General features: G+C 40.8%; 1 protein-coding gene across 1 annotated transcript in view; it reads right to left on the reverse strand.

The window, feature by feature from the left end:
• Positions 1 to 6,838: 6,838 nt before the first annotated feature.
• gabrg3 (gamma-aminobutyric acid type A receptor subunit gamma3) overlaps positions 6,839 to 27,489 on the reverse strand; it is a 42,664-nt gene continuing 22,013 nt past the window's right edge. The window contains exons 4-9 of the mRNA XM_032573280.1: positions 26,537 to 26,757; positions 23,336 to 23,418; positions 18,680 to 18,817; positions 13,598 to 13,750; positions 10,771 to 10,970; positions 6,839 to 7,831 (exon numbers count right to left, since the gene is read on the reverse strand). Of these exons, the coding sequence (XP_032429171.1) occupies positions 7,550 to 7,831; positions 10,771 to 10,970; positions 13,598 to 13,750; positions 18,680 to 18,817; positions 23,336 to 23,418; positions 26,537 to 26,757 (1,077 nt within the window). The 3' untranslated portion in view covers positions 6,839 to 7,549. The remainder of the gene's footprint in view (positions 7,832 to 10,770; positions 10,971 to 13,597; positions 13,751 to 18,679; positions 18,818 to 23,335; positions 23,419 to 26,536; positions 26,758 to 27,489) is intronic.

Here is a 27,489-nt window from a genome sequence, read left to right on the forward strand (position 1 = left end):
CACTGAAAGTGGGCGCCCTACTCAGTTTTTTTCCAACCTTCTCTGTGAGCTATTTGGGAAAGAGGTGCTCCCATCTCCACCAGAGCTCGATAGAGCGCACCGTTCTCTGGCAGCCAAACGGCCCGCAGGACGTCCTCCCTGCCCGGTGATCCTTCGCCTGCATCGATACCTGACTAAAGATCTCATCATTCGGGAAGCCAGGAAGAGAGGAAAGCTCGACTACAAAGGTGCGTCTCTTCGTATTGTGGAGGACTACAGTCCAGACGTCCTGGCCCAGCGCGCAGAGTATAAGGACATCATGGCGGAGCTCTACAAACGGGGCTTGAAGCCGGCTCTTCTCTTCCCAGCCCGTCTCCGCATTACGCAATCCAGCGGCACCAAAAATTTTTTAGGTTCTGTGGAAGAGGCTCAACAGTTCATCAAGAGGCTTCCAAAACCACAGGAAGACCAATAAAGGAGCAACGTTTTGCCGAGGGCTTTCTTCAGAAACACAGGCAGGCTGCTTTTCCTCAGGACGCAGTAGGTACTGTAAAAATAGACTTGTCATATTGCCGTATTTCCAATGGACTTTTTCTGGCCATCCTTCTGGCTGGTATTGGACTTAATGAATGGAAGGGTAGCTCTATCATTCCATTTCTTGTGGTTGCCTCAATTTGTATTGCAATACTACTTTCCTATGGTGTTTACGACAACCAGTAAACTATGTCTCAAAATCTATATCAATGTGGGGGGGTCTATACCTACTTCATACCCACTAGGAGCAGTGGTTAGTTTGCTATAGAAAGTTCAGTTTTTTTTATTCCAAGGTTATTGGTTACTGGAAGATTGGATCTCTAAGAATGTTAATTTTGAAGAGCTTGCTGCTACATTGTTATTTTTTGTTTAGCAGCTGTTTATGTTTGGGGGAGGTTTTGGGGGGGAGGCTAAGGTCACTGCCAGGGGTCCTGCAAGGTACTGCAACCTCTCTTCACCTCTTTTGTTCCAATCTCTGCCTGCCATACTGCTATCGTACTTATCAAAGTAGGATAACATGTACACTCTGAAATCGTATGAGTCAGTATTTAAATTTTTTAAGTTGGAATGTCAAAGGCTTAAACCACCCAGTGAAGAGAAGGAAGGTTTTTTCCCATATTAAACGATTCAACACAGATGTGGTGTTTCTGCAGGAGACTCACATCAGGACCTTGGACGGGGGTCGTCTCCTGGCTTGCTGGAAGGGACAATGTTTTCACTCCCATTTTCAGGTTAAGGCACGAGGGGTTTCTATACTGATCAGCCAGAATACTCCGTTTGAGGCCGATAATGTGGTGGCTGATAAACATGGCAGGTTTATTATTGTAAGTGGGAAACTGCATGGCACTCTGGTCGCCCTGGTCAATGTTTATGCTCCTAATACAGATGATGAGAATTTTTTTAAACAACTACTCTCTTTCCTACCTGACCTCAATAAATACTCACTGGTCCTGGGGGGTGATTTCAACTGTTGGTTGGACCCAGCTTTGGACCGCTCATCCCTTAAAAGTAATGTCATAAGCAAATCTGCATCAGTCATCCAAACCTTTTTATCTGAGTACGGGCTGTGTGATGTGTGGCGTACTTTGAATCCTGACAAGAGGGAGTACTCATACTTTTCACATGTACACAAAACTTACTCAAGAATTGATTATTTTATTACAGATTCTAAATGGCTGCAGCAGACCCATTCCTGTGACTATCATAGCATAGTTATCTCAGACCACGCCCCACTCACTTTGTCCCTGTCCCTTCCTCACCTCCCCCTAAGAACTGGATCATGGCGTTTCAATTCAACCCTACTGTCTGATGAAAACTTTGTAAAGTTTATTCAGGATGAGATACGTTTCTTTTTCGCCACTAACTTCTCCCATGAGACCTCCAGCCTTGTGGTGTGGGATACTTTTAAGGCCTACATTAGAGGCCAGATTATAGCCTACTCAGCCAAAATTAAAAAACAGTCCACCTATGAACAGAACAACCTAATTCAACAAATCAAAGAGGTTGATATAAAATATGCTCTGAATCAGTGTCCTGAACTGTTCAAAAGGCGCGTTGAACTTAAAACAAGGCTTGACCTCTTGACAACACACTCAGCTGAACGCCTGCTCTTACACAACAAATCCAAATTTTATGTGCATGGGGACAAACCCGATAAACTATTAGCGACCATGCTCAAGGGCTCTAGGGCAAGGCAAAATATCTCTAGAATTCGAAAACAAGATGGCAGTATAGTCACAGATCACGGTCAGATTAATGATGCATTCAGGGACTTCTATGAGGAGCTCTACAGCTCACAATCACAGACCAATTCCAACATGACTGTTGATTTCTTGGCTAAACTTCACATCCCTGTAATTTCACCAGAACTCAAGAACAGGTTAGATGAACCCATCTCCCAGGCAGAAGTCTCCCTAGCAATAGCCTCAATGCAGTCTGGCAAATGCCCAGGACCGGATGGTCTCCCCTCAGAATTTTTCAAACAATTCTCAGACTTACTCTCTGTGGAGCTCAGCTCCACCCTTACTGACTGTTTTAAACAAGAGTCCCTCCCTCAGTCATTTTATGAGGCTTGCATCACTCTTATTTCAAAAAAGGGCAAAGATCCAGTGGAATGCACCTCATACAGACCTATCTCTCTCCTAAATACAGATGTCAAAATCTTAGCCAAAATTCTTGCCCGTAGACTTGAAACTGTTTTACCATCGGTTATTTCAAAAGACCAAACAGGCTTCATTAAAGGTCGGCACTCATATTTCAATGTTAGAAGGTTGCTTAATATCATTTATTCCAGCGCCTCAGATTCAGATGAGTGTGTTGTCTCTCTGGACGCTGAAAAAGCCTTTGACCGGGTTGAGTTTGACTATCTTTTTGCGGTCCTTAGTAGATTTGGCTTTGGAGGAAACTTCATTTCATGGATTAAACTATTATACCAGCAACCGTCTGCCACAGTTCGTACCAATTTTCAGACCTCAAAACCTTTTAAATTACAAAGAGGCACCCGTCAGGGCTGTCCTCTTAGTCCCCTGCTTTTTGATCTGGCCATAGAGCCCCTCGCCATTGCACTTAGAACCAGTAAAGAGATTTCCGGCATTTGGAGGAATGATATGGAACATAAAGTGTCGCTTTATGCAGATGACCTTCTACTTTTTGTTTCCAAACCATCAACCTCATTGCCTTTTGCTCTCGACATATTTAACCAATTTGGTCAGATTTCTGGGTATAAGCTGAACCTCACCAAAAGTGAGCTTCTCCCAATAGGTAATAAAGCCAATATGTCAGTTCTAGCCAATCTGCCGTTCAGAATTGAAAGACAAAAATTCACATACCTTGGTGTCACAGTGACAAAAAAACATAAAAACCTGTTCAAAGAGAATCTGATTCAACTGTTGAACCAAGTGAAGGGATCCCTCACAAAGTGGACGCCCTTTTCCATGTCCCTTGTGGGACGTATCAACTCAATTAAAATGAATATACTGCCCAAATTTTTATACCTCTTTCAGGCATTACCTATTTTTATTCCTAATACTTTTTTTAATGAGCTAGACTCGACTCTCTCGTCTTTTATTTGGCAGGGTAAACGCCCAAGGCTTAATAAATTACAACTCCAAAAACCTAAACAGCAGGGGGGGTTTGCCTCCCCCAATTTCCGGTTTTATTATTGGGCCGCCAACCTTAGATGCTCAGTGTTTTGGTATTTCTACTACAACCTGGGTGACTGTCCTGACTGGGTGGCTATGGAGCTGCGCAGTGGTAACAATATATCCATTCCTGCCTTGCTCTGTTCCCCACTTTCACTCTCTTCAGTTAGCGCTATTTCAAACCCTGTAGTGAAACACTCACTGAAAATATGGGGCCAATTTAGGAAATACTTTAAGCTTCATGACTTTTCCCTCTTAAGTCCAATTGCACTTAACCATTTTTTCAAACCATCTGTTCAGGATGGGGTGTTTCTAGAGTGGCACCGGAGGGGGCTTACTTATTTTAAGGACCTTTTTTTAGAGAAGAATTTGGCATCCTTTGAGGAACTTAGCACTAAATATGGTCTACCTAAATCCCATTTTTTTAGATATTTGCAAACCAGAAACTTTATTCAGTCTCACTTATCAGGCTCAGTTTCTCTGCCAGAGTTTACACTATTGGAAACCATCCTATTATTGAACCCGACTCGTAAAGGGCTGGTTTCTTGGCTTTATGATAAAATGTTGAGTATGAGAGAGACCTCCTCACCTGAACTTAAAACTTCATGGGAAGAAGATTTGAATATATCTATACCAGATGAGACATGGGACTCTATACTTAAACTGGTGAATACAACGTCTCTGTGTGCGCGCCATTGTCTCATTCAGTTCAAAATAGTACATAGAGCCCATCTCTCCAAAAGCAAACTGTCTCGTTTCTATCCAGAAGTCACCCCATACTGCGACAAATGCAAAACTGCTGTAGCCACACTAGTTCATATGTACTGGTCCTGCCCCGCTCTTGGTCAGTTCTGGACAGATGTTTTTCGTACGATGTCCGGGTTGGCCAGGGTGGTGGTAACACCTGGCCCCCTCTTGGCTCTCTTTGGGTTCAGTGGTGGGGGGTTGCCTTTATCGGCCTCTAAACGGCGGGCCCTGGCATTTTGCTCACTGATAGTGAGGCGCACAGTTCTGACCAGGTGGAAGGGTGCTGCCCCTCCAACTCATAAACAGTGGCTATGTGACCTTATGTCGTGTTTAAAACTGGAAAGGATTAGATGTTCTCTTCAACACGCAACTGGTAAATTTGAAAAAACATGGGGACCCTTTCTTGACTCATTTCAAAACATACAATAATGCTCCAGATTAATTAAGTTAATTAATTTTATTAAAATGTGTTCCGTTTCTGTCAGGGATAGGAATGTAGTGGGTGGACCTACTAGGCAGTGACCTGGGTGGACTAAATGGGATTACTTTGGAGGGATTATTTTCTCTGTGTGTATTATTTTATGTATGTGTTAGATGCACTTCTTTGTACTCACAAACTGTATGTACTAAAGGGAAAAAAACTCAATAAAAAGACAGTGATTAAAAAAAAAATTATTACATTATCAGTCAAATTAATGCAGTTTTTTATGTTTACTGCCAAATCATATCAATCAGTCCCTCCAATTTCTTGAGAATTATCATGGAAATTCACGCAAACAAAAACAAGTCCCCACAATTTTTTTTTGTGTGAACAAATAATCGGGAGTTTATTGCAGATTTTGCTCAAAAATTGTCAAAAACGTTTTTACTTGTACTAAACAGTTGTCTCAGCCTTAATTGATGTCAGATTGTAGTCCATGATCCAAAAAGTTGTATTTACCGTCATAAATGAGCGGAAATATCGCAAATATTTTCAAATTAGTACCACAAACATTTTGATTTTTAAAAAAAGAAAAGAAAGAAAGAATCACAAAATCCTGGAAGTACTGAAAAGATGTTCAATAATATTATTTAATTTTAAGAATTCATTGATATTTTAACAGTTTGGGAGCAGGTTTTATCGATACATTCTGGCACAACCAGTTTAAGAGCATTCCCAATCTTGATTTGGCCCAAAACTAAAATGAGTCTGACACTCCTGACTTAAAATAAGACAAAACTAACTTAAAGGACATTTTCAGCAAAATATAGGAGCTTGTTTTAGGTCAATATTTCCTTACTATTTATTTATAAGAAAGTATTAGTTCCACTGGCAGATTATTTCACTTACAACATGGAAAAAATGTCTTATTAGTAAAATAGTCTGCCAGTGAAACTAGTACTTTGTCTAAGCTGAAAATGTACTTTTAAGTTAGTTTTGTCTAATTTTAAGTGTTCTAAGATTTTTGCACTAGAACCTTGATCCAAAATACTTAACAAGATTTTGTGTTTTTGCAGTGTGAAAAAGTTTTCTGCCTGTAGCAAAAAGCACGATTTGTTAAAATAAAATAAAAAACTCGCCTCGCTACGGTTATTTTCAGAGGTAAATCAGGTGTTCTCCTCAGATGAGTGGGTTAATCTAAGTGAGAACATAGGAAAATTCAATTACTATATAACCAGCTCATATTAAAACAATCATTCAATCTCCGAATGTGGCAAATATAATAATAATAGGATAAGGATAATTGTCAGTTGTTTGCATGAAAGCAAATCAGACACTAGCATGGCGTCCATCCATCTGCTTTAAATTAACATGTTTAAAACCAATATGCTTTAAAAATCCTAATCATTTTAACCTTTAAGAAACAAACCAACAAACAGAGCTACTAACATGGATTATAACAGAGAGTAAAAATGGTAGAAAGCAGCATTCATTGTTGTAGTAATGTAAAAAAAAAAATTTTTAAATATAAAACTTGACATAACTGGTTGTGCGTAAATGGAAAAGCAACAACTATTTATACTTCTGCTGAAGTAGCATACTTATAATTACGATTATTGTTTATAGAATAAACACCCAATAAATATATCAAGTCTAACAGTTGAGCTGCTATCATTGGACCATCTGCGTTAAATTAATGGGACGCCAAGCGGATCAAATGGTGTTGGGTGTTTGTCTTACATGTAGGCAAAAGCAAAAATGGTAACAGCCTTCGTTCAACCAGCTGCAGTGTGCAGTAACAGGTGGGGGAGGGGACAAGCTGCATTTTTCTGTGATCCACACCGTCAGAGAAAACACACATTACTCTGGAACTTTCTCTGGCATCTTATTAAAAGTCCTAAACGGAGCGCCGGTGATCCAGCCAAACTTGCAGTACCGTAATTCCGCCACACGGTAGCGCTATCTGAAAAATTCCAAGTGTTTCTGAAAGGGGAGACGTTGCGCTTTCCAGCCAATATCGGGTTATTACGATAATTTATTTTAGTCACAGGACATTTAGAGAACTGCGTGGAATTAAAACGAGTAAAAATATCCAGGTGGACATTTTAAATTTAGGACACAAAGGGTTTTAAAAGGACTGTAAAACCAATATAACTACAAAAATTTTAAACCTTGATTCGGGTAACACCTCATAGCTAGTCCCATCAAATAGCTGAAAGTAACGGTGAAGATATTCCAACAATAAGTGTGTCTATTGTACCACGTGACTACTTCATAAACTTATTGATAATCAGTCAAAGCCAGGCTCTTCCCATCTACTCTATAAACGATAACTCCCTGATTATTGTTACGGATAGCATCTACCCCTCCAAAGGAAGGCACTAGGAACGGTTTGTGTGTCCTTGGATTTTCATCGGCTCGACTCGACCGACGGCTGGAGAACAGTATTCCTACAACACAGAGCCGTCTACCTGCCTGAGCAGACTGGAGTCCCGGTGTGCGGCTCGCTGCCCGTTTGCCCCCACAGTCCTTTCTGAGTCGACACAGCAAAACAAAGGGAAACTCTGCTGTGTTGGATTCTCGCCCCCACAGCAGAAACAGGCCGGATGTTGCTCTCTTATCCACGTAGATCCTTCCAAAGAGCTTATTTGCTGTCACAAATAATACATCACTACTAACGGCCGTTACCTTCTGACTTTTGATTCCAGTTCTGCCGAGTGCGTTGTACTTAAAGGTAGAGATATCCGACCCAGTACACAATGTTGAACAGCAAAAAGGACGTGGGGAAAAACACACGCGAGTACGCGTCCAGTTCCAGTAGGTCTATGTGGACTCTTCCTCTTCTCCAAGCGCCTCCTTTGCATTCTTCAAAGCAGCAAAAGAAGCTCTGGCAGTCTTTCCCGTCCAGACACTCGTAGACGCAGGCGTCCTCGAACTCCTGCCAGTACATGGCGTTGTTTAGAGCGATGACGGTGTGCGGAGGAGGCCTCACGTCCAGCACAGAGAAGTTCTGAAACACAAGATGTTGTAAAATTAGATTGAACGTGTTGGAGCTAAAAAAATACGCTGAATTTCCAGGAAAATGAACAGTTTTGTTATACGCAGTGCCAAGCCCCCTCCCCGCCTAGCTAACACTGGACCAACTCTCCATACAATGGGTACTGAGGTTCGTTAAGTCTGCAGAGTTTTATCCTGATCAGGGCCGTCACATGGTTGTCATGGAGATCCAGCGGACCTGGAGGTTTCAGCTGATCTCAATCTTAAATTTTAGTGCAACAGAATACCAAACCAGACCAATGAATGACAGACTGCTGGAAGACGCCAAGTTTCCCCCCGAAAACTTGCTAACCCTGGTGGTCTGGTGCCAGGCCAGTCATTCATCCAGCGGCTTGCTGGGTTTCCGAGTTAAAAAATGGTTAAAGTTGACAGGAAATTTGAAAATATCAGTCTTAAAAAATGCAAACATTTTTAAAAAAACTTAAATAAATAAGCAATGCTCAGCCTGGTGGCCCACCAGGCTTATAATACACTGAAGGAAACCTTGAGACTGCTAGAACTAAAATCGGAGAAACCATTCCTGGGAATTGTAAAGGAAGAATTATTTATTATTAACTTTGAACAAAACGTTTGGCTCGTATCTTCCTTAAAAGCCGGGTCCTCTCGGCGAGCAGCGGGGCAGCTGTAAAGCGAAACTACAACAAGGCGTGTTGACGTCACAGATCACAGAGTTTAATTCATACAAAGCCACGCATGTATCAGTTAACAAAGCTGCAGAGGTACAGAGATATACATTTTATCACAAAATAAGACACACAAGGGGAGACAAACGAACACAAAGACAGACAAAGGCGCCCACGTGGAGAAAAGATGGAAAAAACTCTCTCTATTTTAGCGCTACATGTAACTTTATACTGAGTGGGTGTTTCCTCACTTTAATATATGCAAAGAAGGCGTTCTGTTGTTCAACCACTCAGAGACCTGTTCGGCCCCCAAAGAAACTTGGAAACTCCCCTCCTTACAGCTCAGCTTCGAAGGTGATCTGTTCTCTATCAAGCCAAACCGGAGGGAAACCCCCTAATCCTGTGCGTACCAGGCACGAATGTCCCCAGCACCGAAGTCCTGCTATAAATCTCGCCGACTCCCCTGGAGTTTCTTCCTCCCACATTCCAGCTGCCGTTTCCATGGAGATGCTAATTTTATGGCTTTTGTATGCTCTTAAACAGACAGTGGAAGGCGTCTGCTTGTCTCCTTCGGGCCTCTCTCGAAGGGTCACACAAAGCCTGTTTTTTCAAATACGAGTGATTAACACATGTTGGAAGATTAAGTGTATTTTTAGCACTAAATAATCATTTTCCTTAACAGAATGCAGAATGATGAGCAAAACAAGGATATTTACATTAAATGAACAACAAACGAAACAATATAGTATTTACAAATCAGGACATACGGAGCATATTTTAATTTAATCCCTTCAGTTACTCAAAACGTAACAACAAAAAAGCACCCACATTTTGAAGAACACCTGGTGTGGCGCAGTCCCAGGACTAATACAAATTTAATTGCATCAAATTCTTAGAAAAGTTTCAAGCAGCCAAGACAAATTTTTTGCATTCATTAATTTAATCTGAGATTATATCTTATGCTCACGGTACCTGTAATCTTAATTCAGTGAGAAACATCTGTAATTTGGAGTTGCATTTTGATCTGGACAGAATAATAACACGATTCCGCAGCTTCAAGAATTGACATTTGTTTACTCGTGTTGGAAAAACTCAACGATGACTGTACGCTACAGTCTGTAGTGAATCCCCAAAGGACGAGTCCTCACGGTCCGGACCCTGACACTGACAAGATGATGAATCACTACATGCTCTAATGGCATGAAGCGGTACGGCGCAGACTTTGTGTCTCCTAAGTGGGCGGAGGGGTTTCATTGTTGTAAAAGTGGGGCTGTCTGGGTGGATGACGGAGTAATTTGTGTTGTCTGATGTTACAAGTGGAAGTCTGTGAGGTTAAAAAAAAAAAACTGTCTAAATGAAAGTTAAGTTCTACTGGGAATATAGATTCATGTTCTCCTTTGCTTTAAGATGTTCTCATCTTTGCAGAAATATAGACTTTAAACTGAATGAATTTGCTCCAAATTAATTGAGCTTAATGACAGAATGTGACAAATGATTATTTGTTACATTAAATTATACACCCAAGACTTGCCGTTGATCCAAAAACGAATGTTGAATGTTTCCATTTCAACTTTAGATCTCTCTTTACCTAATACATCAATTTGTCCAATCGGTGAATATTTATTTATTCACCATATTTTTTTTAGCATATTTTGTTGAAATCGGTCTCGACTTCGACAGCTTTACGCCTTTTCCCGATGGTTTTCTCGAGATGACGTCTTAATTTCCCGATGGTTTTGTCGCGTTAATCTTGATAAGTCAAACGGCATGAATGTGAAGGATGGAGTCAAAGTCAACATACACACCAATCATCTCATGATCTCGAGAAAACAAACTTTTTTTGTCATCTCGAGAAAATCAACTAAACCAATGGAAAAAAGTATGAGGAAAACATTTTTTTTTAGCTTCTGTATTACAGGGGATTTTGTTTAATAATTCTTTTTTGTCCTTAAAGACAAATTTTGTTGATTGATTTTAAAAGCAATACAAAGGTAGCACATCCAAGGGGGTTACTGCTTTTTATAGACACTGTAGACCTTTGATAGAGTTAAATAAATGAATTTTTGTTTCGGCTAGGTGGCTACACTAACATTTGGGACTTGAGGTATGCTGTAGTTCTTCTATATTATATATAAAATCCCACTGTAGGGCTGTTACACCCACAACCTCTGGTGAGTCAAATTAAAGGACGGATGCGTAAATCCCAAAGTAGCTTTAATCCTAGTTGGAAGCCATAGAATAAAAGCTTGACTTTAGAGGCCAAACTCACCAGCCTTTGAGGTTCCATGTAGCTCGGCCTCCGAATGCTGTATGAGTAGTAATTTAACGTTGCGTACTCCATCAGGGCAGCAAAGACAAACAGGAAGCAAACGGTGACGAAAAGGTCCATGGCGGTGACGTAAGACACTCTGGGTAACGACGTCCTGGCCACACTACTCAGAGTGGTCATGGTGAGGACTGTGGTTATCCCTGAGAGAGCGAAAAGGGCAAAAAAAAAAAAAAATGCATTCAGTTGGAGCAAAATAACTATTTTTAAAAAATTTTTTATTTAACAAAATCACAGTCCAAAGAGCTGAGTGCCTTTTACATGTACACCTTTTCAGGTCGATCTGAGTTTCGGGGTGCGGTTTTGATTAGAGAGCTGAAAACTGAAAACTTTATAAAACTCGATGAGCTCGTAGCGACGCACTTAATGAAAAGATCTCTCAGTTTCTTACGCTCCAGTTTTTCCCTTCATGAGTTTTAAATGCGGTCAGGATGGGAAAAAAAAAGAAGAAATAAAACATCTGTTACTGATTCATTGACGTTCCCATGGTAACCAGCTGGCATCTCACACTTTTCCTTTATCCCTGGGCTGCCGCTGTGATTGCCCTCATCCTCCTGTGGCAAACATTTGAAGGTGTTGCCATAGCAGCAGGTAAACACCTGAGGAGCGTCCATGTTGACTGATACCTCACAGGAAATGAATCGTTTTCTTCAATATACCTGTTGACTTTGGTCATTTTATGCATTCATTATCTTCTCCTACATCGTTATGTCAAGAGATTAGGTTGTTTTGTTTTTTTTTCACCTACAATCAAGACTGTTAGAAGAGTTGTGATAGAAACTAAATACGACATTGATTTAACAGTTTAGCTGCATCAGACTCAATATTTGCGGCCACAACTTAAACCTTAAATCAGTCTCAAATGCGAGACATTGGTGACCAACATTGTGATTAGTTTGAATTTTCCTTATTTCTGTGACGCAGTGAATTAAATTAAACTGTGAAGGAATTTTCCCTCTCTTCTTTACAGCAGCGCTTCAGTTCGAACAGGTTTCAATGTTTACGTCAGCATGTCAGTCAGTTAGAGGTCTGGACTTTGACTGGGTCATGACAACGCCTCTATTCTTTTGTTGTTCAGGCACTGAGCGGACTGGAGACCGCTCCACATGCAGGAAGTGGACTGTAGCGCCGGGCATTCTGGGTAAATACAACCAAAACAAATGCTAAGAGTCTAGTGCTAGCGGGGGAAAAAGACAAAAGAGAAATCCTACAAACACTAAAACCTGACACCACTCAATTTATGGCTATAATTTGTGTAGAAGGAAGTTACGCTCATGTCTTCTTCAGAGGTTTCCGTGTCGTTACAATCAGGCGTCCCTGTTGGAGAGCCGCCACAGGCGAGGAGGTGGAACAGGTTTCTCAATTTCTTTAGGTTATTTCACACAGCGCAGTGTGAAAATGAAACGCAGCAGATGGAAATGTAGCAAATGTTGCAACTTTGGTCCCCAATTGAAATGAATTTACCAGAATATCAGGTGTGAAAACGCCGTTGGACGCAACTGAGCTGTGATGCCACATTTGAAATTTTCTCCTGGCAACTCTTCTAAGCAAACCGTGATATTTCAGTCTTTATCTGATGTAGATGTCAGGAACTTAAACGTTTATCATGCAAACTAAGTCCTACGACTTCAGAGATGGAGCTCTTCCATCTACAACCTCCAGACATACGCAGTCTGATCTGCAGGGAATTTACCAAAAACATTGCCAGCCAGCTATCTTAAATGTTTTCCACATTTCCTCAGCATCCAACGATAAACATCAAAAGGATTGAAGAATGTCTTCTAACCCTTCCAGGACTGATGGGCAGCAACAATTTCGTCTCCAAGCCGTTTCGCTAATGGTTTTCCTGCTGGCATTTTGTCAACACACACCTGCACGCTGCAGAAACTCCTGCTGGTATGGAGTCGGTCACACTTGCTGATGATTATTTAATTGAGTGCATTCGATTAGCAGCACCTGGATGCTAATTTTTCTCGTACATCCCAGGACAGCACCCAGGTTCCCCCTTTGGTTTTTCCCAGTTTTTCCAGTGTAATAATGATGGAGCGCGGTGACAGACGCCACAGCGTCACAACACAGACGCTGGTACTGGCTAATGGTGCAAAACGACAGAAATCAAATTCAAATCAAATTCAAAAATACTTTAATGATCCCAAACGGAAACTGAATGTTGTTGGAGCTCGTATTAATTCAAATTCTTCAAAACGTTATTGCAGATAGAGGTGGCTGCTGGCAGGATAAAGTCTCTTGTATTACAGCGAATAAATAAAAACAATCACACACTCACTCATCTTTTGAAAACACACTGAAAAAAGCAAACAGACGATTCAACTTCAATATATTGTGCTAACTGGTCACAAGTAATCAAATTAAAAAGTACATTTATTACGTTTAGGTTGTTATGTTAAACAAAGGTAAATAAAGTAACTTTGACAAACTTACTTTGATTTTATGTCAGAAATGAACATACATTTTTTTAAAGTTGGAGCTCCATTCTCTTTCCTCAGTGCATTTGCAGATGAGCGCAGGAATTAATTATATGATTAAAGTCAATAGTGAGAAAAAGTAAAATCATTTACCTTTATAAACGCCGGTGGTCTGCACAACAACAGAGAGGGCATGCACAAAAATAAAAAGGGCAGAACAAGACAGCGGCAGCGCTGGTGAACATGGACAAAACGAATTAATTGGAAAAAAAAAAGTGATATGAGATGATGAGTGAAATGTAAATCAACAAGACGTATAAATTTGGTTCTGAAATGTAAATGACCTAGAGCCGTTCTGGCCGGAGTGGCGTCCTTTTTGATCCAGAAGGAAACCCAGGAGAGAACCACGGTGAGAATGCAGGGGATGTAGGTCTGGATGGTGAAGTAGCCCATCCGTCTGCTCAGGTCAAAATACACCGTCATCACCACGTAGTCACCTGAGGTTACAGATATTACACCAATTACCAAATGCGTGTAAAAACAAGCAAATTGCAAATGTTGAAAGTTGAGCAGCAGAGTTGAGTATGAGAGTCGCACCTGGAAAACCTTCCTGGTAACAAACCAAACACAGATTTTCTTACTCTAAACCATTTATATGAATCCTGTCATTTCCATCCCACACGCAGCTGCTGCTGCTGTAGCTGCTGCAGCAGCAGCTGCAGTCTGTCCGGCGCTCTGCTGTGTGATTTATAGACCAGCAGAGGAGCTAATTGCACCGTTTCTACATTGACCACCAATTTCCAGTAAACACCATCTAAATTGTTGGAGGCTGTGTGATAAACGCAACACGAGTGTTTATGACGGGATGAATTGGCGAACCTGTCACTTGTATAATATTCAGAAAATATCGCTGGCTCAAAAGCAGTTCATATTTTCATTGATAACTGGTAGAAATGTTTTCTGTTTATATCAGTTTTTCCTGGTTTCACAATTTGAAAACGAAAACACAAATAGTGGTTGAATTTCATTCTTACATCTTTTTGCTGTATTCATGGTTATAATTCTGATTCTTTAAATATTATTTTCTTAAAAGAGCTGGAGGACACCATGTTTTTTCTTGGTACTAAGTTTCCATCAGCAAAGGTTATTTTAGGGGGAGATTTTAATGTGGTCTTTTCCACTCAACTGGACAGACATCCCTCTAGATTTACAAATAGACAGAACCATCTTTTGGACTTCTCTAACCGGCTAAATTTATTAGATATTTGGAGACATCGTCATCCTACTGACATACAATTCACCTGGAGTAACAAAACCTTTTCAACTCAATCTAGAATTGACTTCTCATAAGCAGATCCCTGTTATTTTTTTCTTTTCTTTTTTTGCCTTTATTGTTCTTTTTGCTATAATTTACCCTTCTTCATATGTATTTGAATATATTTTTGACATTTTGTTATGAAAACCTAACTGAAAAAGTACACATCATTTTATTTTACCAATGTTTATATGTTTATTTAACTTTTGTCTTTCTAGACTTTAACATCAACACCCTCAATATCTGTAATTATTCTTCATTTGTTTTTATAATATTTTAATATTTGACTTTGAGTTAACATCTGTATGTATGCTCATGTTATTTGTTTGAAATAAAGTAAAAAAAAAAAAGCACACACAAATTGTTTTCATTCAAACTTGATGAGTTTGTCATTTGTTCTGCTGAGGCCGTGACATCAATTTGTGACATCACGCTTTTCTGTATTACATCACAAAACTGCAATCTGGAATTTTAGTTGATCACAAGATACGTTCAGTCAGTGAAGAAGAGTTCAACAATTCAGACTACTGTTAAAAACGTACGGAGTACTACAAAAATGGATCAAACCCCAGAGTCGCTGATGGAGTCAGAGAGACAGTTGGGTTACTTCTTTGAAAGGATCAATGAAATAAGATTAGTTTTGGAAGAACCGAGCACGACATCCAATGACAAGTTAGTTAGGAAAATTAAAGTACTTAATTATGAACTTGAAAATGCCCATTTAAGAATAAAATCAAGACTTAGGATAGCAAGGGAGGCATCGCAAGGATTGGAAAAGCTGGGTAACGTGATAGAAGACTTTAAAATGGATCTGATGGAACTTAAGGACAAGGCAGAAAGAGAGGAGTCACTGACTGAGAAACCAAAAAAGAGAAATCTCTTAAAAGTTATTGCAAAAGGCGTTGGAATAAGCATAGCGGTAGGTCTGATGACTGTGGGGGCAAAATGTCTATGGGAAATTTATGGACCTTAATGGAGCCACCAGCTGAAGTGCATTATCCTGCACTATATCTGACCCAGAGAAAAGGCATTTTTAAACCCTGTCTTAACACCAACCAGGTGAGTTTGACAGTTCTTGTTTCCTAGCTACCAGGGTGTGTCGGGGTTCAGTGGAACCAGTGGTATGGATGTTGGTTCTCCAGAACCAGGGGATCCAGCCAAGCTCCATGTGGGCTTTGGGTGCACTAAACCTGGCAGGTTTAGGGTAAGGGTTAGGTGGCAGAAGGTAAGTCGGTGGTCCCCGGACGAGATCCGCGATCTGGAAACTGTGTACCCAGAACGAAGGTCACTGGGGCTTGGCCAGTTGCAAGGGAGCCAGGCGGCTGGCACCGGGCTGGGCGTTTCCAGGGGATTCCCTGGTACAGGGCCCAACCCTGGGAGCCGTCACCTGGAGCCCCACAGCCGAGCTCAGGTACCTCTGTACCCTGAGGTTGGTCAATGGGGCTCTGCACTGGTTGGTCCCAGCCCTGGTTCTGGGTCTGGTTCCAGTCCTGGGTCTGGTCGTGGGTTCAGATATGGACCCAGCCTTGGTTCTGGGTCTGGTTCCAGCCCTGGTTCTGCTTCTGGGTCCAGACATGGACCCAACCCTGGTTCTGGGTCTGGTTCCAGCCCTGGTTCTGGTTCTGGTCACAAGGCTTTGTGTCCAGGGCAGCAAAACACTCAGACAACCGGTTGGATAAGCTCAGCCTCTCATGTCTTTGTTTGGGATAAGGCAGCAGAGGGACTATATGTTCTTAAACGCGCTGCGCCCTAAATGGATTTCTTCAACCCGTCAGGTTCTGGTTTCCCGCTGTGTAACGTGTCCTGTGTCGCCGGTAGGTTCCTGCTGTAAGGGATGAACGTGAAGTCTGAGGAATCTGTGTTGTTGTTGGGCTCTCTCAACCTCCCGCCTCCTTCTTTCCTCCTCCAGGTTGCCAGAGCTGCTCCTTTGGAGAGCATCTTCCCTGCTTGGAATAGAATAGAATAGAATTCAACTTTATTGTCATTGCACTGTCACAAGTACAAGCAACGAGATGTAGTTTGCATCTATCCAGAAGTGCTCTACAAGATATAAATATTTATTTACGGATGTACAAGACTATGTATGTATGGACTATAGGGGGTTATAGCAAGAGATATAGATATTGTGTATAAATATAAATATGGGAGCTGTATGCACAGATTATACAGAATATACAAGAATGTTAGGGAATGGATTATATATGTATATAATATAATACAAGATAAATAATGGCAGATAAAATTTACAGGTTGCATGTGTGTGTGAAGAAAACAGTCCGTGATGTGTGAGGATAGTCCATGTGTTATTGTTGTATGAGAGGATAGGGGAGTACAGTCCTTATAGTTTATGTTTTATGTCAGGAGGCGTTCAAAAGCGTGACAGCTGTGGGAAAGAAGCTGTTCCGGTGCCTGGTGGTTCTGGTCCGTAGGCTTCTGTAACGCCTCCCAGAGGGCAGGAGGGAAAAGAGTGTGTGTGCTGGGTGAGTGGAGTGCACTCACCCAGCAGTGGAGCAGGACAGGAAATGACGTGGCCGGCTCTGATCCAGTGACTCGGCAGGATCCTCGTGTCTTAATCTTAATCTCTGTGGTGGTTTGGCGTTCACAGCGACTCAACACGCCGGGCGCAACACGCTTTGCTATTAGGGCGTCGCATTTCTGGACGCAACCCCGGACATGGCTCACGTTTTCTTTCAGGAGACACAAGCAACCTGCTCGATCAGAACGACACGTCTGGAAGCTGCTGCAGAAGCAGTGGGTGGAATGAAAACGACAAGATTCATATAAACGGTTTAGATTAACACGAAACAGTAAGAAAATCTGTGTTTGGTTTGTCACCGGGAAGGTTTTCCAGGTGCGACTCACATACTCAGATCCACCACATCCGCTTCTCTGGCTGCAGTGCAATGCAGATTTTCACAGGGGAACCGAATTTCGCACGAGACCGGCCACGTCATTTCCTGTCCTGCTGCGTGTGCTCACGTCTTGAGAAATAAGCTGAGCAAGAGGAAACAAAAGGGAATTTTCATGCATGCGAGTTACTAATTATGCGCTCCTGTTCTAAATATGAATGGGTTTTTTTGGCATCAAGGATGTGTGACTGATTGTGTCTGGTGCCTCCACTATCCGCAACCTTTTCAGATTTTTTTTTTCCTGCTCGGAAACCAAAACACAGACAGTAAAAAGGTGCGACAGTCAGATGTACGACAGTAAATGTGCGGTGAAAAGGTGTTGGCTCAGCGTTTTACAGAACCGTCATTTAAACCTTCAAACTGTCAAGAAATGGATTCAGAAGGAAAGAAAACATTCACCACATTTTAAGATTTGTGTGAAAATAAGATGAGAGGAAATTTTAGATAGTCTGAACACAAAATTATGTCTAGTAATCGATGGCTCTGTCTTAGCATTAAAAAAACTCATTACTGTATCTTTGCTAACATCTTATTTTCATATGTTGGCGCCTCGACTTGTCTGTTATTTCTTCTCAAGTCTTATTTACATATTTTTTCTACTTTGTCTTTTTGTCAACAACATAAGCAATACTCTACAATGGAAAAGTAGCGAATGAAAATCAAACAATAACTAAAAGCACATCATGATTCATGTCCTTCGGGGTCAGACAAAAATAGAACTTGATGCGGCGATGTGAATTCCTCTTTCGAATTTAGTTCACTTTAAAGCATTTACACATGAATGGAAGTCTACTGAATTATCTGCAGCGTTAGATTTTCATCACTACGTTCAAACTTGTTTTATTCTCGCCTCTTCAAAACCAAAACGAGAAATACAGCGGCAACATAGAGGTTTTATAGTCCGACACTTTTTTATGCAGTTCCTTAGACACCAATAGTTTTGTTTTTGTTACAAATGTGAATATTGTGCAAAATTTTAAAATTAAGCTCTTTTTATTTTTATTTGACATACAGTTCTGAAAGTGAACCATCCGTGCTAATCTTATCTCCTTCATATTTTTTGCCTTACATGGACCCATTTATGGTTCTGCTCATAAATCTTTACAACTTGAAGGAGCGTTTTGGTGTTCAGATGAGACCGTCTCATGCACGTCCACACCGATCGGCAAAAACGTCTCCGGGTCGTACGCGTCAGACTTTACCCGCCGTCGTCTTTATGACGTCCGTTGTGTTTCTGAGGCCCATGAAGTCGAACTGGTACAGACGCCAGGACTTCTGGTCGGCCGCCTCCACCGAGTTCTTCCTCCACTTGTAAATCATCTCGTCTTGCGAGTATCCGTCTGGAATTACACAGAGAGCATGTGACCCCTGGCGCTACATGGCACATCCTAATGATTGATCCCCCGCAAACACACCCACACACGCCCACACACACACAGACAGAACCTGGGTCACCCAGAGCTGCATTTGTCTTGAGGTGGAGGCTGGCTTAATGAAAAGCCCAGCCTGGAATGAAGACAAAAAGGAGAAGAAACGTGAGTTAAATGAAAGCTTTGGCTCAGTGATGTGGCCAGTCGGTCTTGTTGTGGGACTCAAACTTCGCACAACGCGAACCGAGCCTCGGGTGGGTTTTTACAATCGGTCATTGCAGGTTAATGTTGGGGTTTCTTTGCCAAACTCCAACAGGAGACATTATCGTCTCCAGTAGAAACACTGATTGGATTAAAATCCTGCTTGATAGTGATTTAACGTAATCAATTTTAAATAAACAATGTGAATTGTTGGGAAAATATTCCTCTAGTCCATCATAATTCACCAACTAATCCCCACTTAACGCTACACATTTCATTAAATCAAGCACAACTTCGTCGCTACCCTCACTGCGTGATTGGTTTGGATATTCAGCAGATGATAATGATCAGTTCATGAGAATGCTCCTGATTTATAAGTGAAAACATTTCAGACGACATATAATCATCAGGACCAAACGTCACGTTCACACGTCTCGTCTCGTTTGACTGAACCTCTCTGGAATCAAAGAGAGTTGACAAGACGATCACAGTCCCTTCAGACGGCGACTCGTTCTCCTCAAACTGGGACAAACACAGAAAACACACACACTCTACACTAGCCCTCAAAGGTATATACACACCCATTAAAAATTACAGACTATTAAGAAAGATGAAGTGTTCACCTACAGTATATATATTATTTCAAACTTTTTCCCTCCAGTAATGCAGGATATATACTGTATATCTTAAACTGAACAAAAACAACAACAAAGAAGAGGGAAGAAATCTAAAAAAAAATGAAAGAGCTGGTTTGATAAAATGTGCAAAAACGAACACTTTGAATACCCAGATTCATTCTTAATCAGTTTTAATCTGCCAACAATTATACTGGATCCAATTCATTTGTCAGAGTTCAGCTGGATCCTTTAGCTGAGACCAGGGCTTGTGGTGCGTTCACACTAAACGCGTTCTGAGCGTCTGGTTTACGTTCAGTCTGTGTTTAGGCGCGTCGAGAGCCTTTGCGGCGCGTGTCGAGTGTCTAGCGCGGCAAGATTTGGACTGTTTGGAGCGTCAAGAGTGTCCAGCGGAAAACAACGGCTAGAGCTGACGCGCCTCCGCATGGACTTTGAACGTAAACCAGACGCGCAAAACGCTAGGTGTGGACAAAAAGGCTCAAGCTTCTGCATTCAAAGTGCACACCTGTCGAACTTGAAGCGTCGGACGCGTTTTGGTGTGAACGCACCATTACAGTGAGGTTACACTGGATCAAAATGATCTCATGTTAAAAAATAAATCAAATAAAAAGATCAACATGCATTACATATTCATACCGTGGCTCAACACGCAGAGAGTCATCTGTAATTGGAGAAAATACGGGACAATAGCGACATTTCAAAGAACCACTGAAATACAGCGTGGCAGCACTGAGCAAACGAAAAGACCTGAAATAATTCACCGATCTAAAGAAACTCAAGAACTGATGGGAAACAAAGTCACTGACATTTATCAGCTTTGACAGTTAAAAGTCAATTTCACGCTCAATTCAAGAGTTTTATCCCTTTAAATATCTGTCAAAAATACACAACTGAGGCATCTGTAAACCATTTATTTCTAATAGTAAAGAATTAGTTGAGATTAGGTATCAATTTATAAAACCTGGATTAAAGTAGCTTTTATAGTATTCCTACTTCGAGTAGCCTTTGCTTTAGAAGTGATTTTTAAACACGTCTCCGTCTCGTTTGTCTCTCCGCATTAACACTAAGTATCTGTGTGGCGTTCTGATCGTTCCAGAGCCCAACAGGTACGGCGGCTCCGAAAATAAATACAACTTTTTTTTCCCAAATGAGAAGAGAGACATCGCCATGGAAACATGCGGACTGATCTTTGGGTAAGGAAATGCGTCTAATGGATCTCAGCGGGATGTTTCCACAGACCAGGCAGTCCAGCAGGCAGGTTTTAAGCCCTAACAGGCTGCATGGGGCGCAATCACACCGAATGGCTCCCCGATGCCACAAGATGACACATCATCCACGCCTCACGCCTCATTTTCAGCCCCGCGCTCCTTTCTTCAAAGCAGCGCTGAGATTGCCGTCAGATGGACGGGACAGCCTTTAAGAAGCTGAGCAACAAGACCCAGGAAGTAACCAATCGTGTCACAGGAGGCGTCAGCGGCGGACGGAGAATGATTCACCATCACAGAGCCGTTGGAAAGTAAGGACACCGCATCAAAGTCTGTGTTTTTAAGACACATTTAAATGTGGATATTTAATTATCCACGTAGTAGATGATATAACAAAAACCACAAATACTGAAGACAAATTTTTTGGAATTACATTTTGTACTCTTGTAAGAAAAAAGAATTAAAATCTTATTATTTAGTTATTTGCTAAACAGAATTTAGCAAATAACTTTGAATACATTGTAGATTATCTGAAGTGGGTCAAAATTAAACATACGGGCTTAACATAACCCAATATTTGAATGATTGTTCCTCACTGAGCTGCAGCTAAACTACTTTTTGCAGCCATCAACAAGATCCAGGCATAATCCTGGCTGATATTTTACTGGCCTTTGTGTCCAAAATGGTTCGTTTTAAATTGGTTGGTTTCCTGCCACAGATTGGGCTTTTCATCATGACCCATACATTTTGAAAAAGGGGTTGAAAAGGCAATTCCAGAATTTTAATGTAGTCCTGCTTTATTCATTACGAACTCAGGGAGGCAGCCAAATGAGATGAACACTACCAATTCTGATTATAGGAGTGAAAAAAAGTAAATGCCATATATTATATTTATATATCCACATCTGGCCCAAATGATGCATACACAAAATAAAATAAACTCAAACCTCCAATTCCATCCTGTTTTTAAAACCCTTTAAAGTTGCTTGTTGTATTATTGTTCTACTTCCCAAAAAATAACAGATTTTAAAAATCATTAACTCTAAAAGTGCTGCCAGAGCAACGGCATTTATACTCCTGTAGCTTTTAACTGGGAGAGCCGTTCTAAATACTCTTCACAAATGCTGAACACACTGCAGCAGGTACTGATATAACTCAGTTATACTGAATCTAAATCCACTTTGTGTTTAGTTAACTACATATTTCCTTTAAGGTTATAGATGAATAAATGCTATATATGTTATCCGAGCATTCATAAAGTCTCCCAGTTACGGCTTGCAGATAAAGCATCTCCTGTGCTGCTTTTGACAAATGAACAGTAGTCGCTGAGCGCGGCGTGTGGATCTCCATAGTGGCTGGCAGCACAGTGATCCATCTTATTCTGCCAGGTGGGTGAAAGCATCTCTGGAAGATTTAAAGGGGCGGTATTATGTCTTTTCCAGGCACACAGGGCCAATTTATAGGAAAATCAAGTAACTGTTGATTTCAGTGGTTACAAAAATGCTATATATATTGAATATAACTTAAAAGAAAATTGACATTGCAATTTAATGGCTTGAAATTTGGCCTCTGTCTCTTTAAAACCTCCTGCTCTTTCTGAAACTCCGCCTTCAGGAAGTCATCACGACATGGCTCCTCTGTTAACCCTTTAATAATGTTTATTACCAGTGTAGTTTATTACCCAGTAGCTCCTATAATGAGCTCAGCTGATGCTCAGTTCCACCAGGTGTTTGCTAATTGCTGCTGGCTAGTCTGAAGGAGCTGAGTGAGGCAAAAGCTCAATAGATGGGAAACAGCAGCTCCGAGGTCGAGTTTCGTCTGGAAAGCGGCAGTAGGTCCCACCAGGCGTTTTGTACAGCTGAATGGTTGCCAGGGTAGATTTCTCAAACATGCATGAAATAAACAAGGCAACACGCCTGGTGTGTTTTTGATGAGGGAATGACATCATAACATGATATAAAGCTCAAAAAAGTCGATTTCACATAATACTGCTGAAGAAGTGGGGACAATTTCTACGAAAGCGTGTTAGCTTGTACAGACACAACACATCCACAGTTTCTGCAGCCTTTTGTCATACAAAAAGTCATATCAAGTATAGTGATATTTTGTTTAAAATAGCAAAATATCAAAGTTTAGAAAGAATATTGTCACCTCACTAAAATAATGGCTGAAGTAATTTTTTTGCCAAATGTGATTTTGGCAAAACAAAAAAGAAGTCACTGCGTCTTTCTTGTTCAAAGATGATTTAGGCAACAAAACCCCCCCCCCAAAAAATCACTTGGCAGAAACTGATTAAATCCATTATTATTTAAGCAATCTGGGTATTGACATGCAGTCTGTATAAAACACAGATTGGTTTTAAAGCGCATTGAGTCCTTGCAGCTGTAAGTAAACATTAAGACCTTAAGGATTTATTGAAGCATCACCTAACGAGGTGGTGTACTCACAGCTGGAGAAGATGAGCGGGCACGAGTGTTCGTCCATTGGAAAGTTGTGTAGCTGCAGCTGGCACTCAGCATTTATAGTTAACCTGAAAAAAAAGCAAAAAAACAGGGAAAACAGAACCTCAGTTCATTAGAAACTTTTCTCAATAATAGCATGAATAATGTCTGGATCGGTTTCCTGAGGATCAATAAGTGATGAGCAGGAGGAGAGACTCCATCAGGACAGAAACGAGGACGGAGAATTTTACACAATGAAGACACAATGTTCAATTCACATTTACTACTTAGCCTTATCAGTAGTTATTATTCAATTTACAGAAATTCAGGTTTGTGACATTTCATTAATACACTCTTATAGAAAACAATTTTTTTCTCCTAAAACCTTTTTTATTTGGATGAGAAATATTAACGGAAATGAACTGATAATGTCATGAAAATGTAACCAATTTAATCAGAAGATCGGATTTCTCTAAATCAAGTGAGGCTGCACTTAGTCCGGATCATCTGGACCTCCTTATGATCATGATAGCAGCCTGCCTCCTCTCTCACATCAAACAGAACCAGAATCAGGCAGGACAGCATGAAAGGAAGTAAGTAGATTCTCAAGCATGAGGTGTGTTTCCCTGATGTGGCTTTCTCCACTTTGTTAGAAAGGATGCAGGATAAAAGCAGCAAATGTAATGTCTATGGAAAGACACATAGGAGTGAAGAGAGGAGGTAGGAGTTGTTTAAAATAAGTTTCTTCTTCTGCTTTTGTTTCTACTTTTCCATTCGCGGGTCGCCACAGCGGATCATCCGTCTCCATTTAGTCCCATCCTCTGCATCCTTTACCCTCACACCACCTACGTTTATCCTCTTTCACTACATCCACAAATCTCCTCTCTGGTCTTCCTCTTGGCTCCAACCTCAGCATCCTTCTACTGCTATAGTCACAGTCCGTCTTCTGAACATGCCCAAACAGTCTCACTCTGGCCTCTATGATTTTGTCTCCAAAACATTGGACATGAGCTGTCCCTCTGATGAACTCGTTCCCTGATCTTATCCGTTACATCCACATCGCTCCCAAAGAGAACCTGGACATCCTGAAATCTGCAGCCTCCACGTAGTTAAATCACAGTTCTGCCTATTGTCATTGCCACCGTCTCCCAGTCGGACAACATCTCTGGTCTCACGTCTACAGTTTTATGCAAACTTAGCAACAATAACTTGTCATTTGTCAACCGTACAACGTGTCAGTGAAAACATCAGAGAAGCATCCTGGTATGTTAGTAAAATCCTTCCTTCCAAAATATAAATGTGTAAAATGTGTTCTCAGATCAATCAGGCTGAAGATGGATTCAGTTAGCATCAAAATATGTAAATGACAATAAATGATCTGCTGGTGTTGCATCAACGTTCCAGACTTCTCAGGTCTTCTGGTTCCGGTTCTGCATCCACAGAACCAGAGCCAAACATGGAGAAGCAGCATTCAGCTTCTACGCACCACAGATCTGGAACAAACTTCCAGAAAACTGCAAAACTGACCGAAAGGAGCACCGACGACGCAGCCAAATTTGCAGTACCACAATTCCGCCACACGTTGCGCTGTCTGAAAAATTCCAACGGTTTCTGAAAGGGGAGCCGTTGCGTTTTCCAGCCGATATCGGGTTATTACGGTAAATTTCCTCCCGCCGTAGCAGGAAGTGAAATTAATCTGATGGTCACTCTTTTAATAGACTGTAAATTGCGAAAATAACTTGCTAGATATTGAAAGTTCCAGTTGTTATGCATAAATGGGCAAATATATTTACAAATATATATTTACTCACAGGACATTTAAAGAACCGCGTACAATTAAAATAACCAAACATACCCAATAGCTACTTATTTTACCTTAGGATAATTTAAATTTGTTTTTCAAGTTGCATGAACAAAATTTCTGATCTGACATCAAATTTTATTAAACATCACATTGAATTCTGCTCAGAAACATTTAGTATGAACAGGATATTATCTTCAACCATTAAAATAAACATTCTCCTTAATAACACCAGTCAGATCAATGTAAAGCACTTCCATCTCAGCATACAAAAACATGCCGCTAAGCACTCTGGGTAATAGTTTCCACTCCTGTTTTTTTTTTTTTCTTTAGTGCTAACCTAAAAACTCTAGTTTATTCAACTCTTGGAGGTTTGACAAAATTAATAACAAGTTAACACAACTTACTATTGTAAGTTTATCTCTCACAAACTCACACAATTTGGTTTAAAATGTAAAACTCACTAAAGTCATTTGACTTGTAGAAGACAGTAGACACACAGTGCAGGTGGGAAACAAAGTGTGTTGTTTTATTTTTGTCCTGGATGATCAGTTCAAAGCCTTCATCTCTGAGCAGAAATTTGAACTTGGTGATCATCAGCCAAGAGAAAGTCCATGTAATGCTAACGTGATTGCTAACAGTTAGCTTTCTGGAGAGAAGGTCTCCCCACCTTCACGCACCTGCTATTTTAAAGCTATTTTCCAGAGATGGGGCCCACATCTCATGTTTAGATGTTACTTGTAGAGATAAGATACAATGTTGGAAAAAACAAAACCCATGTCAACCACAAACTATCAAGCATGTTTGTAGTAAACACAAATTCAGGCCTGGAGCAGAAACCACTTTCTCCCCCTCTTGACTTGTCTGGAGTTAGCCATGCGATCGAATCTTTCAACACCAAAGTTTTCAACAGAGGAAAAAAAACCAACCAGGAGCAAATATTTCCTCGCAGAAAGTCTTCCTCATTCTGACAGCGGAGGTTTACCTTGAGGAAAACTACGAGGTAAGCAGCCAAGTCAACAACAGAACATTTCCTTACGCAGCTCGTCAAATGCCGAGACTGAAATCCATTAAAGCGTCACCTGATGATGTCTGAGGACGGCAGCTCAGATGCTTTCAGTCCCATCTGACGATTTGACGCTTGAGCATCGAAACAGACCTGTGTCAAGCTTTCCCCAACACGACTCAAAGCTTTACTTGCTGCCAAAGGTGCTTGAATCACTCGTCAGTCCGAATCTGTCCGTCCGTCTCCACAAAAATTGCAATCAATTATTAAATGTTCAAGAAATGCATTCTAAGCACTAAAGTTCAGTTTCAGACTCAAGAGTTTGATTTCAACAATCATTTTCTTTCCGTATAACACAGCGATATTTTATTATCTTTTTCGGCCGGATCAGCGTCATTACCTTAAGGTGTAAAGTATTTTTCCGTCGTTCCATATCCTGAGCAGCTGGTTCGGCATTGTGATCCAATGGGAGTCTGCGGTCTTGGAGTTTCTGAAGATGGTGTCCGGCAGCCAAATGAGTCCAACCATGTTGCTGTTCAAAGTCAGTATTTTCATTGTGCTGTTATATCTGAGGCGGCTGTCTGTCCACGTCTGGGCGAAGATGATGTCAATTTGGTACTCCTGTCAAAAAAAAAAAAAGAAGAGGAAAGGAAAGGAGCACATAAAAATCTATTCTTTCATTGAAAAGCTTCTTAAATGCTTTGTCTTGGCGACAGAGAACACAAGATAACTTCCAATTACAATATTGTGTGTTTGAGAAATATTTCTCTATGTGATCCATCAATCACAGGTTTCGACAGGTTTGACAGGTCGAAGTGTTCATCATTTTCCTTGTTGGTTGCTCTTTCTGTCAACACATTCGTTTCTATGCTAAGTGTGGCCTCTCTAGATCTAGGGATCCCTGTTTTTTTTTTGTTTGTTTGTTTTCTTTTGTCTTTTTGTTTTTTGCTGTCAGAAATGATAAAAGGCTGAACAAAAAAGAAAGTAAAATGTGAGAAACACGCCACAATTAATCATTCGTGCTAGATTTGCCTGTTAGCCCAGGAGATTGTAAGAAGAGTGCATCAGATGGATGATGATTGATGCTACCCAGAGCCTCGCAACGATATTCATAACTCTTGAACTTTGTTTTTTTTTTTACAACAACAAACTTCAATGTACTTTGCTGGAATTGTATTTGACAGACCAACACAAAATAGTGGATAAGAAAACAATAAGTAATTTGAGAAGTATGGCGTTTGTATCCAGACCCCAGAGTTAAACGTTTCTGGGTTTATCTTTCCAGGTAAATCTTTGCTGACTTTGTTCAGCTGGAGACAGAAAATGTTGCCTGTGTTTTTTTTTTTTTTCACA

Source organism: Xiphophorus hellerii, chromosome 9 (assembly GCF_003331165.1).
Source record: "Xiphophorus hellerii strain 12219 chromosome 9, Xiphophorus_hellerii-4.1, whole genome shotgun sequence".
NCBI lineage: Eukaryota > Metazoa > Chordata > Actinopteri > Cyprinodontiformes > Poeciliidae > Xiphophorus > Xiphophorus hellerii.